Here is a 23,389-nt window from a genome sequence, read left to right on the forward strand (position 1 = left end):
AAATAAAGAAAATGCAAAGCGCCTATGCCAAATTACTAACTAACTAACTAACTAACCATCACGCCGCTTCCCCGCAAGGGGTAGGCTGAGAGAATCCAACGCCACACCACTCTGTCTTTGCAAACATTCTTTGCCTCTTCTACATTCATGCATCTCGTCATACATACCCGACGATTATTACGACTCCTAACCCGGCCGCTTTCAAGTATTTGACATACCTGATTGTGCCAAGTTTTCCTCGGTCGGCCTCTGCTTCTTTTTCCAACTACATTCGCCTCGTAAATTTGTTTAACCGTTCTTTCTTCACTCATACGCTCCACATTTCCAAACCATCTCAACACACCTTTCTTAATTTCATCGATAATGCTTATCTCAGCCTTACATTCTTTCCTTATTTCATCATTCGAATATCTATCAAACATCGTTTTGCCACACATTCGTCTAAGGGATCGCATTTCGACTGCATTCAGTCTGCTTTCATCCTTCTTTAGCCAACTCCATGCTTCGCTTCCATACATAAGGGTTGGAACCAGAACTCCATTGTGTACTGCCAGTTTAGACTCCGCTGATAGATTTTTATTTGCTAAAACTGATTTTAATGCACCATTCACTCTGTTCCCAGCATTCACTCTCCTTTCTATGTTCACAATGCTTTGAAGCAATGAAAATATTCAAAATCTTTGAAGCAATGATGCAATTGAAACCACAGCAACTTTCAAAACGCAACTAAAAAAACATGTTTTACCTCTCAAAGGTAAAAACATCAGTCACTATCACGTGGTCCATATTTGCTACTTGTACAAAGATATGAGCTTTTTATGTATTAATTTTTAAATCAAACACAGATTTTTTGAGCCTACTAAGTTGTATTTTACTAACAAAAATACAAAAAAAAATAATATTGTACTAATTGTGTCGCCTAGTTATGGCATTTTCAAACAAATGTGAAGATCAAATGGACCGACGGTCCTTATGTAGCTATACAATTCTATGTGACAGTTTTGACATGTGTTAAAACTGTATACCATAAATTATTGCATTTGAAAAATATTAAATATATTTAAAAAATAATTAAACAATACCTTTTCTTCAAAATGCAAAAGCATCACTTTCTGCCCTGTAGCGGGTAAATATTAAGTCAAAAATATGCCGCTTTTGTTGGGATATAGTACATTTGCTTTTGGAAAACATGCACAACTGACTGAAAATTGACAATTTTTGATATATGACGTTGTTGAAACGAGTGAGCGACATGTTAGTGAAATGTGCGCAAAAAACATCTCAAACGAAAATCACTACTTCATATTTCTTTTGGTATAATTGTAAGATATAATATTTAACATTATTTTAATTTTAACGATACCTGTACGGCAATCAGTGTATTATAATTATGGTAAAAAAACTTGGGTTTTTTTAATGCACATCCACAAAAACCAGTTTATAAAAACATGTGAAGAGCGAGTTTTTTGTCTTGCTATAACCATTAATTTCTCCAGCAATGCCTCTGATTTAATCTTGGCATTTCAGTTTTTACATTTGATATTTTTATATATATTTATTGTCTGCCTCCGTAGTGTAATGGTCAGCACGCTCGGCTACCGTTCTGGAGGTCCCGTGTTCGATTCCCAGGGGGGGTCAAATAAATATAAGTGATTTTTTCACTGTAATATTTATTCATTATTACCCTGGTCTGGTACATGAAGCGGAGGGCTGATCACCTTTCCTTCATGTGTAAACGATCAAGATAACACTGCGTTTATATGACGCAGTGCCCTATGCACCATTGGGGTGCGGATAAGGGTTTTCCATATTTATATATATATATATATATATATATATATATATATATATATATATATATATATATATATATATATATATATATATATATATATATATATATATATATATATATATATATATATATATATATATATATATATATATATATATATATATATATATATATATATATATATATATATATATATATATATATATATATATATATATATATATATATATATATATATATATATATATATATATATATATATATATATATATATATATATATATATATATATATATATATATATATATATATATATATATATATATATATATATATATATATATATATATATATATATATATATATATATATATATATATATATATATATATATATATATATATATATATATATATATATATATATATATATATATATATATATATATATATATATATATATATATATATATATATATATATATATATATATATATATATATATATATATATATATATATATATATATATATATATATATATATATATATATATATATATATATATATATATATATATATATATATATATATATATATATATATATATATATATATATATATATATATATATATATATATATATATATATATATATATATATATATATATATATATATATTGTAATTTTGTAAATTTGTGATAAAATAAAATAACAACTATGTAATTTTTTCCACATGAACTTTGACCAGCAACCGGGTTGATGGTGTCGGTTACGACGAATGTCGTTACAACAGATGCTGTTCGAAACCCGGTTGCTGGTCAAATAAAATTCATGTGGAAAAAATTACATAGTTGTTATTTTATTCTATAAAATGCAGTTCAACCAAGAAATGTCAGTACAAAACTTAAATTGTGATAAGTGAATCTTTCTATTCTTGGAACATTGACTTAAGTCAGACAGACTATGCTTGTAGGGGCAAATCATTTGTTAGAACAGTAAAGATAATACATCTTTGTGCTTTACCGGCACATGTGTAAAAAAGTGCTTTGGTATTAAATAAATATGAGATATAAATTAAAATCACTTATAATTATTTTGACCTCTTTGGGTATCGAACCGGGTAGGTCATGTGGTTCGTATGTTTGGGGATAGATGGGCGAAAAAGGTGGTTGACTGGAGGCATAGAACAGGACGCAGAAGCGTGGGTAGGCCCCATACAAGAGTCCAATGACAATAAGAAAGTGGTGGGCCTACAGTCCAACAGACAACTGTGGAAGTCCAAGAGGGAGGCCATGTTTAATGCTGAACATAAGAAGAAGGCTGAAGTAAGTAAGAAGTATGGAGGATAACGAAACATCAATCCATATTCTCTAAAAATGTGATGCACTCGCTCGCAAACTCCTTGGAGGACCACTGCTAGACTCTGAGAAGGTGAAGCTCCTACCACCAAGACAGGTCATGAGCTACATGACTCAAATAGGTCTTGAGAGTGAGCTATGATACAAGGGAGTTCAAAATAGACCTAATATGGTCGCAGAGACATAAAGGATGCAAGATCCCTTGACCTCATAGAAAAAAGTAAGTAAGGGTATGGAACCTGGGACCTCCAGCACGGAAACCAAACACGCTGACAACTTTACTATGGAGGCAGATAAATAATAATAATAAGACATCTAATATATTTATAATATTTCTTGATTTACATACCTCTGTCCAGTTGATTTATATCTGCTCAGGCCGCTAGCATTCAAGAAGCTACCTGAACGTGGAATGGCAACTTTGGTCAATATATCACCGGGCTCCGAAGAGTTTCTCATGCTATGGCTTCTCCGCAGCGGCTCTAGAGGTCCAGATTTTGGTTGGGTCGCTTCTTTCACTGTCGATTCATCTTTTTTCGGCTTTAAAGGAACTGGAGGAGGTACTGTCAACGGTCTTTGAATGTCCTTACTCCGTTCTAAGCCGGAAAACATCTCTATCCTCTCAGACACCTTGCTACGTAGCGATGACTCTTTGCTGTTCTTTTCCGTGTTCTTGAGCTGTTTGTTCAGGAATTCCATTGATTCGTTGTAGATGGTCTTGGGTGGACTTTTGCTTTCTCTTTCTTTGTCACTGCTGGTTTCATTAGCATTCTTAATTTGCGCTAGTTTAGCTTTTACCTCGTCTATTCCTGAGAGTTTGTTCGGAGGGGGTGGAGGTGGAGGAGGCGGATTGACCTTTTCCGGAGATCTTTTACTTTTTATCGACTGTTTTCTTGTTAGTGTATCTTGTCTTGTTGAGTGTCTGTCGCTGTCATTACTGACAGTAGAAGGAGCTCTTTTTCTTCTCGGCGGCCGGACAGGGGCTGGCGTGCTACTGGCAATACTGGGCCCGGTTATTCCGCCTTTCGCTCTTGGCACGCGGCTCATGTGCGCCATCAAGGACTTGTATAATGTCGCCGCGATCACGATTGCGTCTTCGGAGGTTTGACACACAAACCCATGGCACTCTAATTGTTTTGCGACTCCGATCTTCCTCATAACGACGGTGAAAAGAGGGGAATGTGAATTTCCGTCTCGCCCTAAGATGAACTTCTTTTCTGACGGTTCCAAGTTTCTGAAGAGAGCCTGTTTGTCTATATTATCAGGATCGGTGATCAAAGGAAGGAAGGCATATTCGATTATACTTTTATCTTCTTCTGATGGTTGCAAGACGAATTTGACTGCGGACCAGACCGCAATCGTCGGGAATGGGTTCAATTGCTCCAATTCTCCTTTTGGTCCGCAGTGTCTGACGTGTAATCCTGCCCTAGATATATCTAGTCTTGCTGCAAGATCTGGAGCGCTGTGAAGCGTTCCGATAGGTTTTGTTCTTCTATAAGCCAGGTAGAGTTTAGACAAAGGAACTTGGAGCCCCGCAAGGCTGGTGACTCTCCTGGGAAGAGGTGTGGAGCCGAGATAGTCAACAGAGAAGGTATGAGTCCCGGATATGGTATTATCAGTCTCCTTTGCGAGTTCACTGAACATGCGTTCTATACTGGCCTGAACTGAGTTTCCGGCTCGGCTGATGCTCCCAGTATCCGGGTTGCTGTTGGGTTTATCCGCTGGTTCTCTTCGCAGACTGCTGGCTCCGTGGCTTCCAGTACGACCCCTCATGGAGTCCACGGCCTGAGCTAGCCCTCCTGGACCGTCTAGCCTTCCAGATATTGAAGGGGCCTGTAAGAAAAAATTTGAATCAATATTTTCGAAAATTCAAAATTCCCAATAGCTAAGCCAAGTCTCTTTTGCACTTTATTCATTTATTCTTTAAATAATACTTCACCACGCCCATAAATGTCGGTCAAAATTTTCACTTGTTAATTTTTATCGTTACATTGAGCAATATTGTTTGCTCAAAACAAAGCACAGGTCGCGAAGATAGGGTACGATTAAATTCTTTAATGTTTTTTTTACAGCGATGGCAGCGCCATCTGTTGAACGTAACATCAACTCATGCAATACTAAACGTTGCCCACAGGGGACAATGTGCCTCTTGAAAGCTGTAATCATTTTTAATGATTTTCGCATGCCTTGTTGTGTTTTAGAATTTAATTATTTTATACAAGCAGTGTAAAATTAAACTTAAAAAAATGTGTGTTATTTTAATTTTTTATTTTACATGTAACTAGACTGAGCCACAACAACCTGTGGCCGGGTACAGCTGGCTTGAAATAAACAATTAAAAAATGAAAAATTGTCGAGGAGAATAAATGACAAATAGAAATAGCAACAGAAAATTTTGTTTTTTATTTTTATTTTTCATATTGGCACACCTTAATGTCATTCACTTGCCACTATTTGGCGGGAAAAGCTTCATAAATTACTGTCAATAGAGAAATCCGCGTAATTCCTAAACCATAATGCATTTATTATAATTTTGCAATGCTTATTTTGAGTAGTTAATATGACGTTGGACACGCCCATTTCCTCTCATTTGTTTTAAATAACGATTCTAATATTGTTACAGGCTTATTTTGAGAGAGTGCGGCGGCGCGTGGACGAATCCATTACGAAAATGGAAAGGTAATCTTCATTTGGCGATTTTCGATGTATTTTTTGTGAATAAATAACACAATCGCAATAAATTAACGACTTAAACAGGAGTTACGGTGGATTTTGTGCAAAAGTTATCTCTACATGTGATCTTAATAAAAAATGTATATGTTACACAGTGGCGTGCCTAGGGTTTACCAGTAAGGCAAGCCCATTATTTTTCACATTCGTGAGTACATGATGTACCTATAATTTCTTCACCTCATATCATTCCCAGTATAGTAAGCACCCAGAAAGTATTATAAATATAAACAATGTATTGTAATCATTGTAAAAATATGCTAACATGTAACTTTTGTAAGGTATAGCCATCACTTGGAAATAAAGAAAATGTTCACAAAATATAATTTCTTCCTCAGATATTAACCATAACCAATAAGTACCATCACCATATAATGGCATGCATAGTGTTTAATAATCATGTAAGCGCGCGATAATTTAAAAATAGTCATACATTAATTAAGTATTTTTAATCATTTGGTCTAGATTTAGTCATTTTTATTTTGAGTTGTTAGGCAAGCCGGGCTTTTGGGCTTCTAGGGAAGTACCGCCACTGATGTTACATTACGTTACATCCCGAAAATAATAATGAAATAATGATATATTGTATTGTAGATATAAAAATTATATTTACGAGTATGTACATATATTATGTATGGAATAGTGTGTACATTTTTATTATGCAATACATACACCAAAAGTATTAGTAAATAAAAAGTAAGTAAAAAAGATAATAAATAACACAGGCTAACAAATTGAAGAAAAAATGGTGCCGGAAATCCAAAAACTGATTTTAAACGTTTTCAATGTGCTGATTTGAAAACCGCCACTATATTTTTTCAGCTCTAGTTTTTCAGATACAGGTTAATTAATGTTAGTTCTGATACTAGCCAAAAATAAAGATGTTTAACGGCTAAAATAGAAGTTTTCTCCTCAAAATTAGAATCTTATTGGTTAAATATATATTATTTTTTGACATCTCTTCAAAGATGAAGAAGAATATGGATGTCTGGGCATTTATGGGGCTGACGACCGTCATAGGCTGGTTTAAATGCTTATAAGCTTAAATAATACAAATGAAAATGGTATTTTCTGGCGTTTCTCATGTGTGTGATTGAAATCCAGGATTTGGACCTCACATACTAATATAAGAGTTCTGCTTACTAAAAAAAAAACTTTTTTACATCTCACCAATAGATGTCTCTAGTGAAGTTCTAGTGATTCAAGAACAAGGTTTCTATATTGGTTCATATATATAGAACTTCCAAGAATTTGAGTAGTGTGGTTGTCAATAATGGGTAGAATTGGTGAATGTTACACGTGTGTAAAGTGATCACTTAAACCAGCCCGTGACGGTTGTCAGCCCCGTAAATGCCCAGACTTCCATATTTTTAGGGCAATAGTTATTGCATATATATTATTTTAATGAATTTTTAATGTATACGATTTAAATTTTTTATACTTTGTAATGTATGCATATATTAATTGAAATAAATTGAATTGATTTGAATAGTTGGTCGATTACTTTTTGGTTTACCTTGTTCCTGACGGATCGGATGCTGGGCTGCTGCGTGACGCCGTACGTGTGGCTGATAACGCTCCTTTCCTCGTCGAACATGCTGTCTATCCTCTGCTTGTACAGCGAGGCGGACGACACACTGTCGCGGCCGGACAGGTGGAAACTGGAGCTCCTGCCCCCCGCCCTTTCGGCCACCATCTTTAAAAAATGTTTAAATATGATTAATATTGAAAGTGGTCAGGTTAGGAGTCGTAACAACCGGCGGGTATGTATGAGGAGATGCATGAACGTGGAAGAGGCGAAGAATGTTTGCAAAGACAGAGTGGTGTGGAGTTCTATTCTCTCTGCCTACCCCTGCGGGGAAGCGGCGTGATGGTTAGTTAGTTAGTTAGTTAATATTATTTTTTGACGTCTCATCAAAGATGAAAAAATTAAGGCCCATTATAATAAATCTTGAAAAAATACACAAAAAAAGACTATTATACCATTTATTAAATAACATTAAACCGCAAGTGTAAGTCCCTCTCCAAGCACAAGAGCTCAGTCTCTTTTTTGGAGAGGCACAGCAAATCGAAATATAAAAGTTTTCCATTTGTATAAATGTTTCAAATGTATTATGTTATACTTAAAAATGTAAATACATTAAATAAATTTAAAAAATTTTTTTTAACGGGGCTGACGACCGTCATAGGCTGGTTTAAGTGATCACTTTACACACGTATAACATTCACCAATTCTACCCATTATTGACAACCACACTACTCAAACTCTTGAAGATAACTTCTGTAATTAGAGATAATCCAGATTTTGTGAACAAGTATTTGGACACACTCAAAATGTTGTAAATGATTAATATAATAAAATAACAACTAAATAGTTTTTTCTAGACGTGACTAGTTTCATTTCTTGAATGTTTTTCGCAGATACTTAGTGGCACATTTTATAAACTTTATAAAATAAAACAGCTTTGTTTTAACCACTTTTTATTGGTACACTTTTTAAGTGGTCTTCCGGAGTGGACGTATTCGCTGCGCAATGCTCAATAAAAGCAACATTTAGGAGTTTTTTTCCCGTTTTCCCGTTAAGTGACGACTGGCTCTCAGTGCAGCCATACGCATAATGAATCATACAGATCGCGAGTTACCCCTTAATCTTGAGTACCTGAAGCGCTAATCATCTTATCTTCATATAATAAATGATATGATAAATATTAATTGATGCAGTGTCCTATACACTAATGCGAGCGAATCAAGAGTCAGTAATATGAAATAAGTAAAAAATTTAAAAGTTTTCGTGATGAGGTATAATTTTAACATGGTTTGAGAATACGAATGAAAAATACCATTTACCTTTTTGATTTCGTTGTTCCTCACAGCATAGTAACGTTAATCTTCTCTTAAGTGGATGCGTTTTGAGCCACTAAAACTGTCATCTGTAACAAAAAAATCATATTTATTATTAAACTAGCATTGATAAAACTCTGTTGGCTTCCGGCAACGCAAAGAGTCGGTCGTCGGGTCACTACCATTTTTTTCAGAATACATATATATTGGATTTTTTAAAATATTTTTAGTATATGTATTCAAACCTTCGAATTACTCTTTTTTTAAATCATATATTTATTTCAAAGAAAAAATCATATTTTCACTAAAAAAATGGTGTTAAAAAAACGATTTTGTCAAATGTCACCTGGGTTCAAAAAATATTAAGTTGCTATTTAACGAATACTAGGCCTTAATAGCAAGTACATATCGCTCACTCCTTTCAAGAACGTCATAAATCAAAAATCGTCGATTTTCAGTTGTGCATGTTTTCGGAATGCTCAGAAAATGTACTATATCCCAGCAAAAGAGGCATATTTTTAATATAATATTTACCCGCTACAGGGCAGAGTGTGTTGTTTTTTTTTCATTTTGAAGAAAAGGTATTGTTTAATTATTTTTTAAATATACTAAATATTTTTCAAATGGAAAAAAAACCTTCAGGTTTTACCTAAGAAGATCTGTTGCACAGTAAAAAGTTCATTAAGTAGCATGATATTTATTTTTAATACATTGTGTTATATTTTTAAACTTTAAAAATGTTCTCCTGAAAAATCAAGTTTTTTGATTTATGACGTTCTTGAAAGGAGTGAGTGATATATCCAAACTTTTCTTCAAAATATCACATGATTTGGATTCTTAAACTTATTTAAATCGATATTATTTATTGATTCGACATTAACTTTGTGGAATGACATGATTATTTTATTAAAATTAAACATTTGAATATACCACTTTTATGAGTTTTATTTATATTTACGACTAGTTTCGAAAACGACAGATGTTTTCATCTTCTAGTAGAAATTAAAACAAAATAATTTAATTTTAATAATTTAGTTTTAATTTGTACCAGAAGATGAAAACATCTGTCGTTTTCGAAACTAGTCGTATATATAAATAAAACCCATTAAAGTGGTATATTCAAGTGTTTAATTTTAATAAAATATTTAAATCGACGCTCAGTTTTCAAATCGAGGGCTTTAAAAAAAAAAGGTTTTCGAAAAATATGTTTTCTTCGAAATGAATAAATGTTTTTGAAAATAAAAGAGTCATTAAAGGGTGGAGTTAAAAAATTACGTTTTTTTTTAATTTAAAATATATTTAAAAAAAAAAAAATTCCAATATAATCTAAAATAAAATGTGCGCAGACAACACGTGTTGCTTCTCGCACAGCCTGTTGCGTGCTGAATTAATACATTTGAGAGTCCACCCTTAAGATATTCAGATAGCATTTCGAAAAATAAAACAACATGCTGTAGTTAACTTTGTTTTGTCATTTTTTAATTACTAGTATGAAAGAAAAGAAAAAATTATAAATTGCACAGGAAAATGCATACAATTTTTTTTTATAATAGTCATATATACTCGTATTTACCGTACTTGAGGCAATATTGTATGTGAGAGGTCAAGGTTTTCAATTGTAGTTTAAAACTGAAAAAATCATATAAAATTTGGTCGGTTTGAGATCCTGTGGACAATGTCAGCCACTTTGAGTCAGAAGCTCTTGTTTTGACTCTCACTCTGACACAACTTGATTCCTATTTTCAAACACAAGCCTCTACTTGGGTTTTTTCGACAACTGTATCAAATTGAAATATCTGCATATAATATATGATAGAAAACAAATATTAAAAACATATTTTTATGAAAATATAAATATTTAAAAAATACAGTAAAAAATCTCTCGTATGGCGTGTTAAGTAGCAGTATTTTATTACCAATTTTGAAACATTGTTCTTGAATCACTAGAACTTCACTAGAGACATCTATTGGTGAGATGAAATGAAGCTTTTTATTAAGCAGAAACTCTTTTATTAGTATGTGAGGTACGAATCCTGGATTATAAATCACACACATGAGAAACGCCAGAAAATATCATTTTCATTTTTATTATTTAAGCTTATAATTTGACCAGATAATTTATTCACAACATTTTGAGTATGTCCAAATACTTGTTCACAAAATCTGGATTATCTCCGATTACAGGAGTTATTTTCATATTATTTTTTAACATCTCATCAAAGATGAAGAAATATTATCTTCATCTTTGATGAGATGTCAAAAAATAATATGAAAATACCTCATGTAATTGGAGATAATCCAGATTTTGTGAACAAGTATTTGGACACACTTAAAATGTTGTGAATGTATTTTTCACGTTTACCTTCCCTATCCTTACTATCCTACCTGCAGACAAGTCTCTAAAAGTAGAGACTTTGCTGCTTATTATTTTAAAACAAAATAATAAAAAAAGCGATGGCGTGACAGCTGCCAGTCTACTTTACAAGAGACGGATAACGGAACAGACAGATTCGAGGATCTATAAGAAGGAAGAAGAAGATATTTTCGTAAAGTTAACAATATAATACAACATGACAACCTTAATGTCAAAGAGTGGGGAATGTCAGCCAATGGATGCCCGCCATGTTGCCTAGAGCACATGTACTGGAAAACGACCATTGGCGACCCGCACTTCTTCCTATGGACCTATGCAGATCATACATCGTATCGCGCTTGTATTGTCAATAAACCTTATGTTACAAACCATTAACTATTTTTAGTGACAATCACGACGACTTTACAATATTTTTAAGGCTATAATTGAAAAACGAAAAGGGGCATTAAGTAAGTAGGCAGCTGTTGGCATCATGTTCCTTATTGGTGGTCAGACCGAGAGAAAACTGGATCAGTTAATAAACATTTAACAGTACACGTACGTGTCCATAGCCGGTACACATGTGTGGTAAACGGCGATCGAATAACCAGCCGCTCTCAACCTTTTACTTGTATTTTAACATTCGTTTAATAATGCCCTAACAAGGGAAAACAATTGTCACAGTATAATTTTTTCATGTGTTTTTGTTAATAAAATACAACTTAGTAGACTCAAAAAATCTGTGTTTGATTTAAAATTAATACATAAATCAAAATGGAGTTCTACAAATTAAACGCCAAATCAATAAATACTTTTACTTGTACCCATCAGCCATATTTACTAGCGTACGTAGACTGACGTCATAAAACGAAATGAGTTTTTATTTAGAAGTAACATGTCTGGGTCCCCTTCAAAGTATTCACCTCCCCGACGCACACACTTATCCCAATGGTGTTTCCAAAAAAGTCCTGAAACGCTTCTTTTGTGATGTCAATCGTCTCAAATTTTCTTCCTTTCAAATGTCTTTTGAGTTTGGGGAACAAGAAGAAGTTAGAAGGAGCGAGATCAGGCGAGTAGGGTGGGTGGGGAAGTCTTTAATTTTTACTTCTTGGGTAATATATCCAAAATAAAACAAGGTTTGTTGGATTGAATTCTACGTTTATTTATGTATATCTTAATATGTGACGCGTTTCGTCTTCTTAGAAGTCTTCTTAGATGTCCTAAGAAGAGGAAACGCGTCACGTATTAACATATACATAAATAAATGTAGAATTAAATCCCACAAACCTTGTTTTATTTTGGATATATTACCCAATAATTCAATATGGAACTTTACCAACTTTCTGCAGTTACAATAAATCATTTAATTTTTACGTTTAAATTATTTGTAATTGCTAATATATTTATATTTGTAATGTAAATTTTAATGTAAGTAACGATTAAGATACTGCGTCAATACGATGTAGTGCCATATGCACCATTGGGTGCGGATAAGGTTAGAAGAAAAAGAAGAAGTAAATGAACGTCTAGTCACAGGCTCTGGTTATAACTAACCCTAACGGGTCTACCAACATTTCATTGTGGAACTGCATTTTATAGAATGAAATAACAACTTTGTAATTTTTTCCACATTAATTTTATTTGACCAGCAACCGGGTTTCATCAAACTGGTCGGATGATGTCAATTACGACGAGACCCGGTTGCTAGTCAAATAAAATTAATTTAGAATAAATTACATAGTTGTTATTTTATTATAAAGTATGAACATCTATAAAAGTGGAATGCGAACCGCTGGTTGACGACCTCTGGAGTACCTCGGGAATTGTGATGCGTGATAATGATCGAATATCGAGACGGCCGCACTCATCACGCGAGATGAGAAGCCGATGCCAGACGAAGCGGTTAAAATTAACCTTACGCCCATAATATTGAATTAATCACACGCATGTCCAAATATAGCGAAACCCGGATTTTGCGACCCCGGATTTCACGTTTTCCCGCCAGTTACGTGTAATTATTTCAGTGCCAATATTTTAGTGCATTTTTTGCCCATCCAAAAATGTACAGCGAAGTCCAGATTTTACGTTTTCCCGCCAGTTGTGATTATTTCAGTCCCGATATTTGAGTAAATTTATTGCCCATCCAAAAATGTACAGTGAAGTCCAGATTTTACGTTTTCCCACCAGTTGTATGTAATTATTTCAGTCCCGATATTTAATTACATTTATTGCCCATCCAAAAATGTGCAGTGAAGTCCAGATTTTACGTTTTCCCGCCAATTGCGTGTGATTAATTCCGTCCCGATATTTTAGTAAATTCTATTGCCTATTATTGCGCGCGTAATGTAGTAAAACCTAAATTTTGCGTTCCTGGATTTAATATTTTCCCGCCAATTACATTTAAGTATTACAGTCCCGATATTTAAGTACATTTATTGCTGCTTTTGGGTTTTTTTCTCCCGCGATTTACGTCGAAAATTTTCAGAATTTGTCAGTTTTGCGAGCTTGATAATAAAAGGACAAAGTACGAAAAACTGAAAGAGATTTCATAAGACTTAGACAATGTGCGGGGCAGCAAGATTTTTAAATATATATTTTTATCTGTTCAATATACCGGGGTGTTAGTTCAAAAATAACATTTTCTGCCCTGTAGCGGGTAAATATTAAGTTAAAAATATGCCTCATTGATGGGATATAGTATATTTTCTGGGCGTTCCGAAAACGTGCACAACTGAAAATTGACGGTTTTTGATTTATGACGTTCTGGAAAGGAGTGAGCGATATCGCAGACTCTATTTAAAAAATAATTTTGGTAGGATTTCGTATGCATTTCAGGGATTATATGAATAAAGTTTTGTTTCTGGTCTGTACTACCGGTACTCTAAAATTGATAAATGAAAAAAACTCTGGGCAATACTTATACATTTCTTTAAAAAATTAAATTCTTTAAAAAGCACTTAATTAAGGATATACATAATAGTCATTTTTTCGTATAATTTTTTTGTGTTTTTATATAGAGTTGTAATAAATAATTATATTTCACCTTTATTTTTTTGATATTCGTAGGGAGGCTATTGAATATATTATTTGAATCCCAAATATTTGAAATTTTATCCTACCCAATTTTAGTTTACCTGACTATAGTTAACAGATTATAAAATCGACTAATAATCAATTCTAAAATAGAAATATCAAGAGTTAAATTAAATTAATTCCTACATTTTCTTTACAGTTACTTACAGCTCGTTCCGTGTTTTTTGTAAAACGTTGAATACATTTTTTTCTTCCGTTTTAAACAAAACCATTCGTTACTTTTTAACTGTACACATATCTTTTGGGGAACAAATTAATCATACTTACAAAATGGTATTTAAACGTCGTCCATTAATCTCTTTTACACACTATGCGCGAATGTTTCCGTTATAAATATAAGGTGATTAGTTCATACAAAAAATATACAAAAAAAAAAACAATTTTTTTTATTTAATTTTAAAACTAACTAACTAACTAACCATCACGCCGCTTCCCCGCAGGGGTAGGCAGAGAGAATAGAGCGCCACACCACTCTGTCCTTGCAAACATTCTTCGCCTGTTCCACGTTCATGCATCTCCTCATACATACCCGCCGATTGTTACGACTCCTAACCTGACCACTTTCAAGTATTTGGCATACCTGATCGTGCCATGTTTTTTATAATATTGTTTTTCAATAAATTTGTTTTACCGTTCTCTCCTCACTCATTCGTTCTATATGTCCAAACCATCTCCAACACACCTTTCTTAATTTTATCGATAATGCTTATCTCAGCTTTGCATTCCTTTCTTATTTCACTATTCGCACATCTATCATACATTGTTTTGTTGCACATTCTTCTGAGAGATCGCATTTCGACTGCATTCAGTCTACTTTCATCCTTCATCCTTCGTTCTTATTTCATTTTCATTCTTATTTTATTTTATTCTTTTTTCTATTAAAGAGATTCCAACAATAATTATATAACTATCTTACTAACCATCACACTGCTTCTTCACAGAGGTAGGCAGAGAGAACCGAAACATACACGACTCTGTTTTTGTAAGCATTCTTTGCCCGTTCCACATTCATGTATTTCCTCATACATACATTTTCGCCGATTATTTCGACTTCTGGACTGTCCACGTCTAAGTATTAAAATTATTTTACTAAGCCAAGTTTTCTTTGGTCGTCTTGTGCTTCTATTGCCCACATTAACATTATATTCACCTCAAGCATTTGTTTTACCGTCCTTTCTACCAAATATGCATATTGTTTTTTTTTTACTATTTCTTACTTTAGAAGGATGAAAGTAGACTGAATGCAGTCGAAATGCGATCTCTCAGAAGAATGTGCGACAAAACGATGTATGATAGATGTGCGAATAGTGAAATAAGGAAGGAATGCAAAGCTGAGATAAGCATTATCGATAAAATTTAGAAAGGTGTGTTGAGATGGTTTGGACATGTAGAATGAATGAGTGAGGAAAGAACGGTAAAACAAATTTATGAGGCGAATGTTAGTGGGAAAAGAAGCAGAGGAAGACCGAGAAAAACATTGCACGAACAGGTATGCCAAATACTTGAAAGTGGTCAGGTTAGGAGTCGTAACAATCGGCGGGTATGTATGAGGAGATGCATGAACGTGGAAGAGGTTTGTTTGCGTGGAATGTTTGCAAGGACAGAGTGGTGTGGCGCTCTATTCTCTCTGCCTACCCCTGCGGGGAAGCGGCGTGATGGTAAGTTAGCTAGTTAGTTAGTTACTTTAGAATAATATATAAATATACCTAGCAAACGGATACTTGCATCATCAAAACTCATACAAAAACAGATTCACATCATAAATAACAATATCTCTTCGTAAACCATGTGTTATGTAAACCTGGACTAGTTACCTGAAGCGGAGGGCTGATCACCTTTCCTTCGTATGTTATCGATCAAGATCATACTGCGTTTTTATAATGTAGTGCCCTATGCACCATTGGGGTGCGGATAAGGGTCTAAAAAAATAAAAACCATACGTTCAGAAATTAAGAAAAACATATATCGGTCACTCCTTTCAAGAACGTCATAAATCAAAAAACTTGATTTTTCAGGAGAACGTTTTTAAAGTTTAAAAATATAAAACTAACTAACTAACTAACTAACCATCACGCCGCTTCATCGCAGGGGTAGGCAGAGAGAATAGAGCGCCACACCACTCTGTCCTTGCAAACATTCCGCGCAAACAAACCTCTTCCACGTTCATGCATCTCCTCATACATACCCGCCGATTGTTACGACTCCTAACCTGACCACTTTCAAGTATTTGGCATACCTGATCGTGCCATGTTTTTCTCGGTCTTCCTCTGCTTCTTTTGCCGCTAACATTCGCCTCATAAATTTGTTTTACCGTTCTTTTCTCACTCATTCGTTCTACATGTCCAAACCATCTCAACACACCTTTCTTAATTTTATCGATAGTAAATAATATAATAATATAAAAATATAATACAATGGATTTAAAATAAATATCAAGCCACTTTTTGAACTTTTTACTGTGCAACAGATCTTTTTCCTTTCCATTTGCTCTTCACTGATTTATAAATAAATATATTTTAATATGAAAATAACAATTCCACGACTTCTAAACACTTGATTGGAGTAGTATGATACATCACTTTTAACAATAAATATCTAATATTTAGGGCAACCAAATCCGCCGCAGAGGTAGCTACTTGCCATAAAATAAATAACGGTTATTATAAGTATTAGTTTATTTAACATATGTTTCGCCAGATGTTATTGCAAATTAACGGGTTATAATTTGAACTTTCTGTACTTTAAGCAAAGAGTTATCGTAATACATCTGTCAGAAATAATTTTAGAAAAAAAATAGCCAACATATTGGAAATGCAAGAAGCAAATAGAACAGTGGATGCTTTATATTCTTGGCTTTTGAGTTCAGATTACCGTTGTATTTGGACAATTTAAAAGATTCGGTACACACATGGCTTTCAAATTATATTTAAAAAAATCTTTCCAGCATACTTTCCATTCCTTGTTATAACACTTCATTATTTACCAATTCCTACACTGTACATTCAACAACCAGACTAAGGAATGAAACACCTAATTTTAGTCATCTCAATATGTTTGTAATAGTGCATACATTTTTATTATGTTATACGCATACAAAAAGTATTCGTATAAAAAAATATATGAAATAATAATAATAAATCCCTTACCCCACCCCAATGGTGCATAGGGCACTGCTTCATATAAACGCAGTGTTATCTCGATCGATTACACATGAAGGAAAGGTGATCAGCCCTCCACTTCAGGTACCAGTCCAGTGTAATATTGAATAAATATTAGAGTGAAAAAAATAGGTATTTAAAAAAAATAATGATTGAAAATAAACATATGTAGGTATATTAAAAAAATAAATAATTGAAAATAAATATGTCGATTTATTTTTTTGACATCTCAACATAGATGAAGACGAATATGGAGATCTGGGCATTTACGGGGATTACGACCGACATAGGCTGATTTAAGTGATCAGACGTGTTACATTCACCAATTCTACACATGATTGATTTGCCCCGTAAATGCCCAGACTTCCGTATTCTTCTTCATCTATGTTGTGGTATCAAAAAAATTATATGATTAATTCCTATAATAGGAGATGATACAGATTTGAGAACAAGTATTTGGACACACTCAAAATGTTGTTAATAAATTATCGATATGTGGTGTTTAAAAAGTAATACATACAATTAATTTGTTTCGTTCTTTCGTTTGTTATTATAAAATAATTACTTTATTACTTACTTGTAACCCTTATTCGCACCCAATGGTGCATAGGGCACCGAATCGAATTGACGCAGTGTAATCTTGATCATTACTTGCATGGAGGCAAGGTGATCACTCTTGCGCTTCAGGAACCAGTCCAGGGTAATATTGAATAAATATTACAGTGTAGAATCACTAATATTTATTTTCAACCCCCCTGGGAATCGAATCCGGGACCTCCAGCACGGTAGCTTAACACGCTGACCATTACACCACGGAGGCGGACGAACACAAGTTAACAATTTTAAAATAATAACACAAGCGGCAGTCACTTTGTAGTAATATCAATCCGTTTTTAATTTAGTTTTACTTGGTAAATACCACTATTACCTTATATCTATTGTGACACGTGTTTCGATGCATTCATTTGGTATATCATACGGTGTTTGAAAATGATGAGGGATGCATCGAAACACGTCGCTCACTCCTTTCAAGAACGTCATAAATAAAAAATCGTCGATTTTCAGTTGTACATGATTTCGGAATGCCCAGAAAATGTACTGTATCCCAGCAAAAGAGGCATGCTTTTAACTTAATATTTACCTGCTACAGGGCAGAAAATGTTGTTTTTGCATTTTGAAGAAAAGTTATTGTTTAATTATTTTTTGAAATATTTTAAATATTTTTCAAACGGAGAAAAAACCTTCAGGTTTTACCTAAAAAGATCTGTTGCACAGTAAAAAGTTCAATAAGTGGCTTGATATTTATTTTTAATACATTGTATTATATTTTTAAACATTAAAATCGTTCTCCTGAAAAATCAAGTTTTTTTATTTATGACGTTCTTGAAAGGAGTGAGCGACGTGTCACCATGGATATTAAGAAATATTTGGTATTTACCAAGTTAAACTTAAATTTAAAAAGAATGTAAATACGAGTATATTGAAACAGAATAATATAAATATGCAAATAAAATAAGGAAAAGTAGATATATGGTAATACATATTTACTTATTTCAATTAAGAATGATGACATTTAAAAGTAGTATTGTATTTATTAATTAGTGAATACGGAAATAGCATAAAATCTATGTCAAACTATTTCTAAGTATTGGGTAAAAAATGAATTGTTATGGTATTTATTTGCGTAAATTTACCGGTACAAAATAAACCTTATAAAGATTGCTCAAGAATGTTACTTTTTATGTAATTAATTTGTATAAAACTTCCTGACAAAACATTCTCACAGTAATGAATAACTTGGTAATAATAATAAATAAAAAAATTGGATATTTATTACGATATTGTAATAAATAATGTCTCTATAGATGTCAAATATGAGTATTATATTACGCATTTTTATCGATCGTTGCGCGGTATGATCGATAATTCTGAAATTATCCGGAGCATTGGTCTGTATGTTCCCGATAGTTACCTAAGACAGCGTCGGCATAGATTGTTTCACACTCCTATACACAGGACCAACCTGCCGATGGTTATGCCCGTAGGAAGAGTTACCGCTATGTTGAACAATATCTTATTGGATATTGCTCTGTTCCATGTGTCCGAAGGAGTTTTCCGAACCGGGATTCTTCTACACCTTGAAGTCTTCTTGCTTTCTTTTAATATACGCCTTAAATATTGTTTGTTATGTATATATATATATATATATATATATATATATATATATATATATATATATATATATATATATATATATATATAATTTTTTTCGTTGTTGAATAAAATACTACTATGAGTATGTATGAGGAGATGCATGAGTGTGGAAGAGTCGAAGAATGTTCGCAAAGACAGGTGTTCTAACATATCGCTCACTCCTTTCTAGAACGTCATATATCGTGTTATTTTTGCATTTTGAAGAAAAGGATTGTTTATTTTTTTTCCATAAACTAAGTATTTTTCAAATGGAGAAAAAACCTTCAGGTTTTACCTAAAAATATCTCTTGCACAGTAAAAAGTTCAATAAGTGGCTTGATATTTATTTTTAATAAATTTTATTATATTTTTAAACTTTAAAAACGATCTCTTGAAAAATCAAGTATTTTGAAATATTACGTTGTTAAAAGGAGTGAGCGATATATAGAATTTGAGTAGTGTGGTTATTTACGAAATTATTCGAGTTCGATGACTCGATTTTTGCATTATGTCTTTCTCCCCTTAAAACCATTACATTAAAATCAGTTATCCCTAACTCGGAAATTATAATTGTACGGATCGGTATCTGTATTTTAGGCAGTCGGTAGGCGAGACATAGAAAAAACGGACAGCCTAACGGAATTTCGCTAGTAATTTAATATTATCTAGCCATAAATGATGTTGGCAAAACTATTATTACGATGTAGCGCAGGTAAAAAGGTACCGTAAAATTGACGGCTTGATCGATCAATTCAGTTATATTGAATACATCATTAAATGTGTAATAATGTGTTTAAAAAATTATAATAATTTAATCAAATTGAAGTTTGAAGTTCGATAACATTATCGAAATCCTTGTTCACAAATCGGGCTTTTCTCCACTTAGGTTCACTTATTTCGAAATTTTTCGGGGCCTCGTTGACACGGGTTATAATTATCACACAGGGATGAAATTTCATATATCGCTTACTCCTTTCAAGAACGTCATAAATAAAAAAACTTGACTTTTCAGGTGAACGTTTTTAAAGTTTAAAAATATAACACAATGTATTAAAAATAAATATCAAGCCACTTATTGAACTTTTTACTGTGCAACAGATCTTTTTAGGTAAAACCTGAAGGTTTTTTCTCCATTTGAAAAATATTTAGTTTATTCAAAAAAAATATTAAACACTACCTTTTCTTCAAAATACAAAAACAACATTTTCTGCCCTGTAGCAGGTAAATATTTACTTAAAAATATGCCGCTTTTGCTAGGATATAGTACATTTTCTGGGCATTCCGAAAACATGCACAACTGAAAATTGACGATTTTTGATTTATGACGTTCTTGAAAGGAGTGAGCGATATATTTTTCATATGAAGTGTATATAAAATATCCATATAAAAATTATTTAAAAAAACGCATTAAAAAGAACTCCACCGACATATTAAGTCTAAAAATTAAAAAAAAATATTTTATTGATGTTAATATTTTTGTGGACCTTTACAATTTTTTCTGTTAAGTGGAAAAGATTATATCAGTCAAGTGGCTACCGCCAGTGTTGATACACATTTGTGCCCGTTTTATCAATCTGTTTGTATACTGCAGCTGTCTAGTTCATAAATATCAAACATGGCTGACGTACGACGCCATTTGAGAAAATTATAACATCTTCCGATAGGGTGATAAATTTTGGCCACCCTGTATATATTAAACAAAAAATAATAAAAATATTATACATTCATGTCATGTTTATACAGATTGAAAAAAATTACACAATTATTAAAGAAAACACTTTTTTACCACTTGAGTTTATTTCATGACGACTAATTTCGGAAGCTAAGCTTCCATCTTCCGAACTAAATTTAAACGATAAAGAAGATCAAATGATAAAAAAGTGTTTTCTTTAATAATTTCATCATGCTTATTTTTTTTTTTTTACAAAAATGTTAATAAAATTAGTATATAACCACTCACCGAGATTTTTACGTCTACCGGTTTCGAGACGTACCCGTCTCTTCGTCAGGACAATCACTAACACAGCATGCAAACAATACTACCCTTCACCACCATAGCACCATTTACACACATTGTTTGCATGCTGTGTTAGTGATTGTCCTGACGAAGAGACGGGTACGTCTCGAAACCGGTAGACGTAAAAATCTCGGTGAGTGGTTATATACCAATTTTATTAACATTTTTGTAAAAAAAATAAATAAGTAAAAATGACTAACCACAAAGTAAATGCTTTAAATATTAATAATATTGAGAATAATTTCATCATGTCTTACCACAAAGTAAATGCCGAAACAATAAATAAAATATTTCTGTAATTGTTGTGTGTATTTTTTTTTTCACTTATTAAATTATCTTAGTCAAATGATAGCCCCTTCGCGTATAGCTGGAGGTACGCGTACCACTTATTGAGAAACACTGCCCTACATTTATTATTCAAGCAGCACTAACTAATTTTATAATTTCACTATTTCTTTATTTAAAACATCGTATTAATTTAGAAATACGTACGTAGAGCTATTTACATTTTAATAGTATATATCTTGATTATAATAAATTGGTAATTAATTAGAATCTTCACAGTTTCGCTACTAGTGATTAGTGGGGAAGAATACTTTAATTTTTGGTATGATAAATTACATAAAGAAAGTATATAAAAATTGATTTATGTTTTATTTTCTAACAGTCTAGATACAAAGCAAACTTGAATTATTTAGGAATTATTTATGGTATATACCTTTCATAACGTTTATATTACTTAAAAATTAAAATAAAATTTGAGTCAAATAAAATAAAGATATGGTTTGGGCGTGTGAATCGAATCAATGAAGAAAGAACATAGAAGGAAATAAATGAGCCGAATGTTGTTGGATATAGGAGCATAGGAAGACTGAGGAAAATTTGGCATGATCCAGTGTATCAAATGTCTTTTATATCATTTTATTTCTTAAGATAGAATTGAAATAAAATTAAGAAAAGTGTGTTGGATGGTTTGGGGATGTAAATCAAATGAGTGAACAGTCAAACAAAGTTATGAGGCGAACGTGGTTTTTAATAGAATCAAGGAAGGCTGAAGAAATCGAGGCATGACCAAGTATTTCAATTTTTTTTAACATCTCATCAAAGATGAAGAAGAATATGGAAGTCTGGGCATCTTCTTCATCAGTCTTCATCTTTGATGAGATGCCAAAAAATAATATGAAAGAAGTCCTATACTTGGAGATAATCCCGATCCCGATTGTGAACAAATATTTGGACACGCTCAAAATGTTGAAAAAAAAAAAAATAATGTTTATAATATTTATTTCAATGAGATTTCATCGATAAAGCTTATCTTACTCAGCCTTTCATTCTTTGGTTTCATATACGTCATAAAACTAGTGAAGGACATTGGTACCATAAACCAAGCTACAACGCAATATGCCGAACCGTCTTCTAGTGGAACGGAAGGCTTTTTGACGACAGTCAGCAGTCCGGCTTCTCCCGAGGAGTGCAACGTGGTTTCCTCCCAGCAATGAGCAAATACTGTCAAGTTCCTGATTGGCCCACACTAGATTGGCGGTATGATCGATAATCCTGAAATTATCCGGAGCATTGGTCTGTATGTTCCCGATAGTTACCTAAGACAGTGTCGGCATATATTGTTTCACATTCCTATACACAGGACCAACCTGCCGATGGTTATGCCTGTAGGAAGAGCTACCGCTATGTTGAACAATATCACATTGGATATAGATCTGTTCCATGTGTCCGAAGGAGTTTTCCGAAGCGGGATTCTTCTACACCTTTAAGTCTTCTTGCTTACTTTTAATATATACGTCTTGAATATTGTTTGTTTTGCATATATTATTTTTTTGTTGAATAAATT

General features: G+C 32.9%; 1 protein-coding gene across 1 annotated transcript in view; it reads right to left on the reverse strand.

Moving 5' to 3' along the window:
* LOC148307096 (uncharacterized) overlaps positions 1-23,389 on the reverse strand; it is a 97,751-nt gene that overhangs the window by 14,341 nt on the left and 60,021 nt on the right. Inside the window, exons 4-6 of the mRNA XM_088263949.1 lie at positions 8,733-8,815; positions 7,402-7,581; positions 3,505-4,988 (exon numbers count right to left, since the gene is read on the reverse strand). Coding sequence (XP_088120075.1) covers positions 3,505-4,988; positions 7,402-7,581 — 1,664 coding nt within the window. The 5' untranslated portion in view covers positions 8,733-8,815. The remainder of the gene's footprint in view (positions 1-3,504; positions 4,989-7,401; positions 7,582-8,732; positions 8,816-23,389) is intronic.

The sequence above is a fragment of the Brachycentrus maculatus genome, unplaced genomic scaffold, assembly GCF_059751285.1.
Source record: "Brachycentrus maculatus isolate JH-2025_06_01 unplaced genomic scaffold, ASM5975128v1 h1tg000210l, whole genome shotgun sequence".
In the NCBI taxonomy this organism is placed as follows: Eukaryota; Metazoa; Arthropoda; class Insecta; order Trichoptera; family Brachycentridae; genus Brachycentrus; species Brachycentrus maculatus.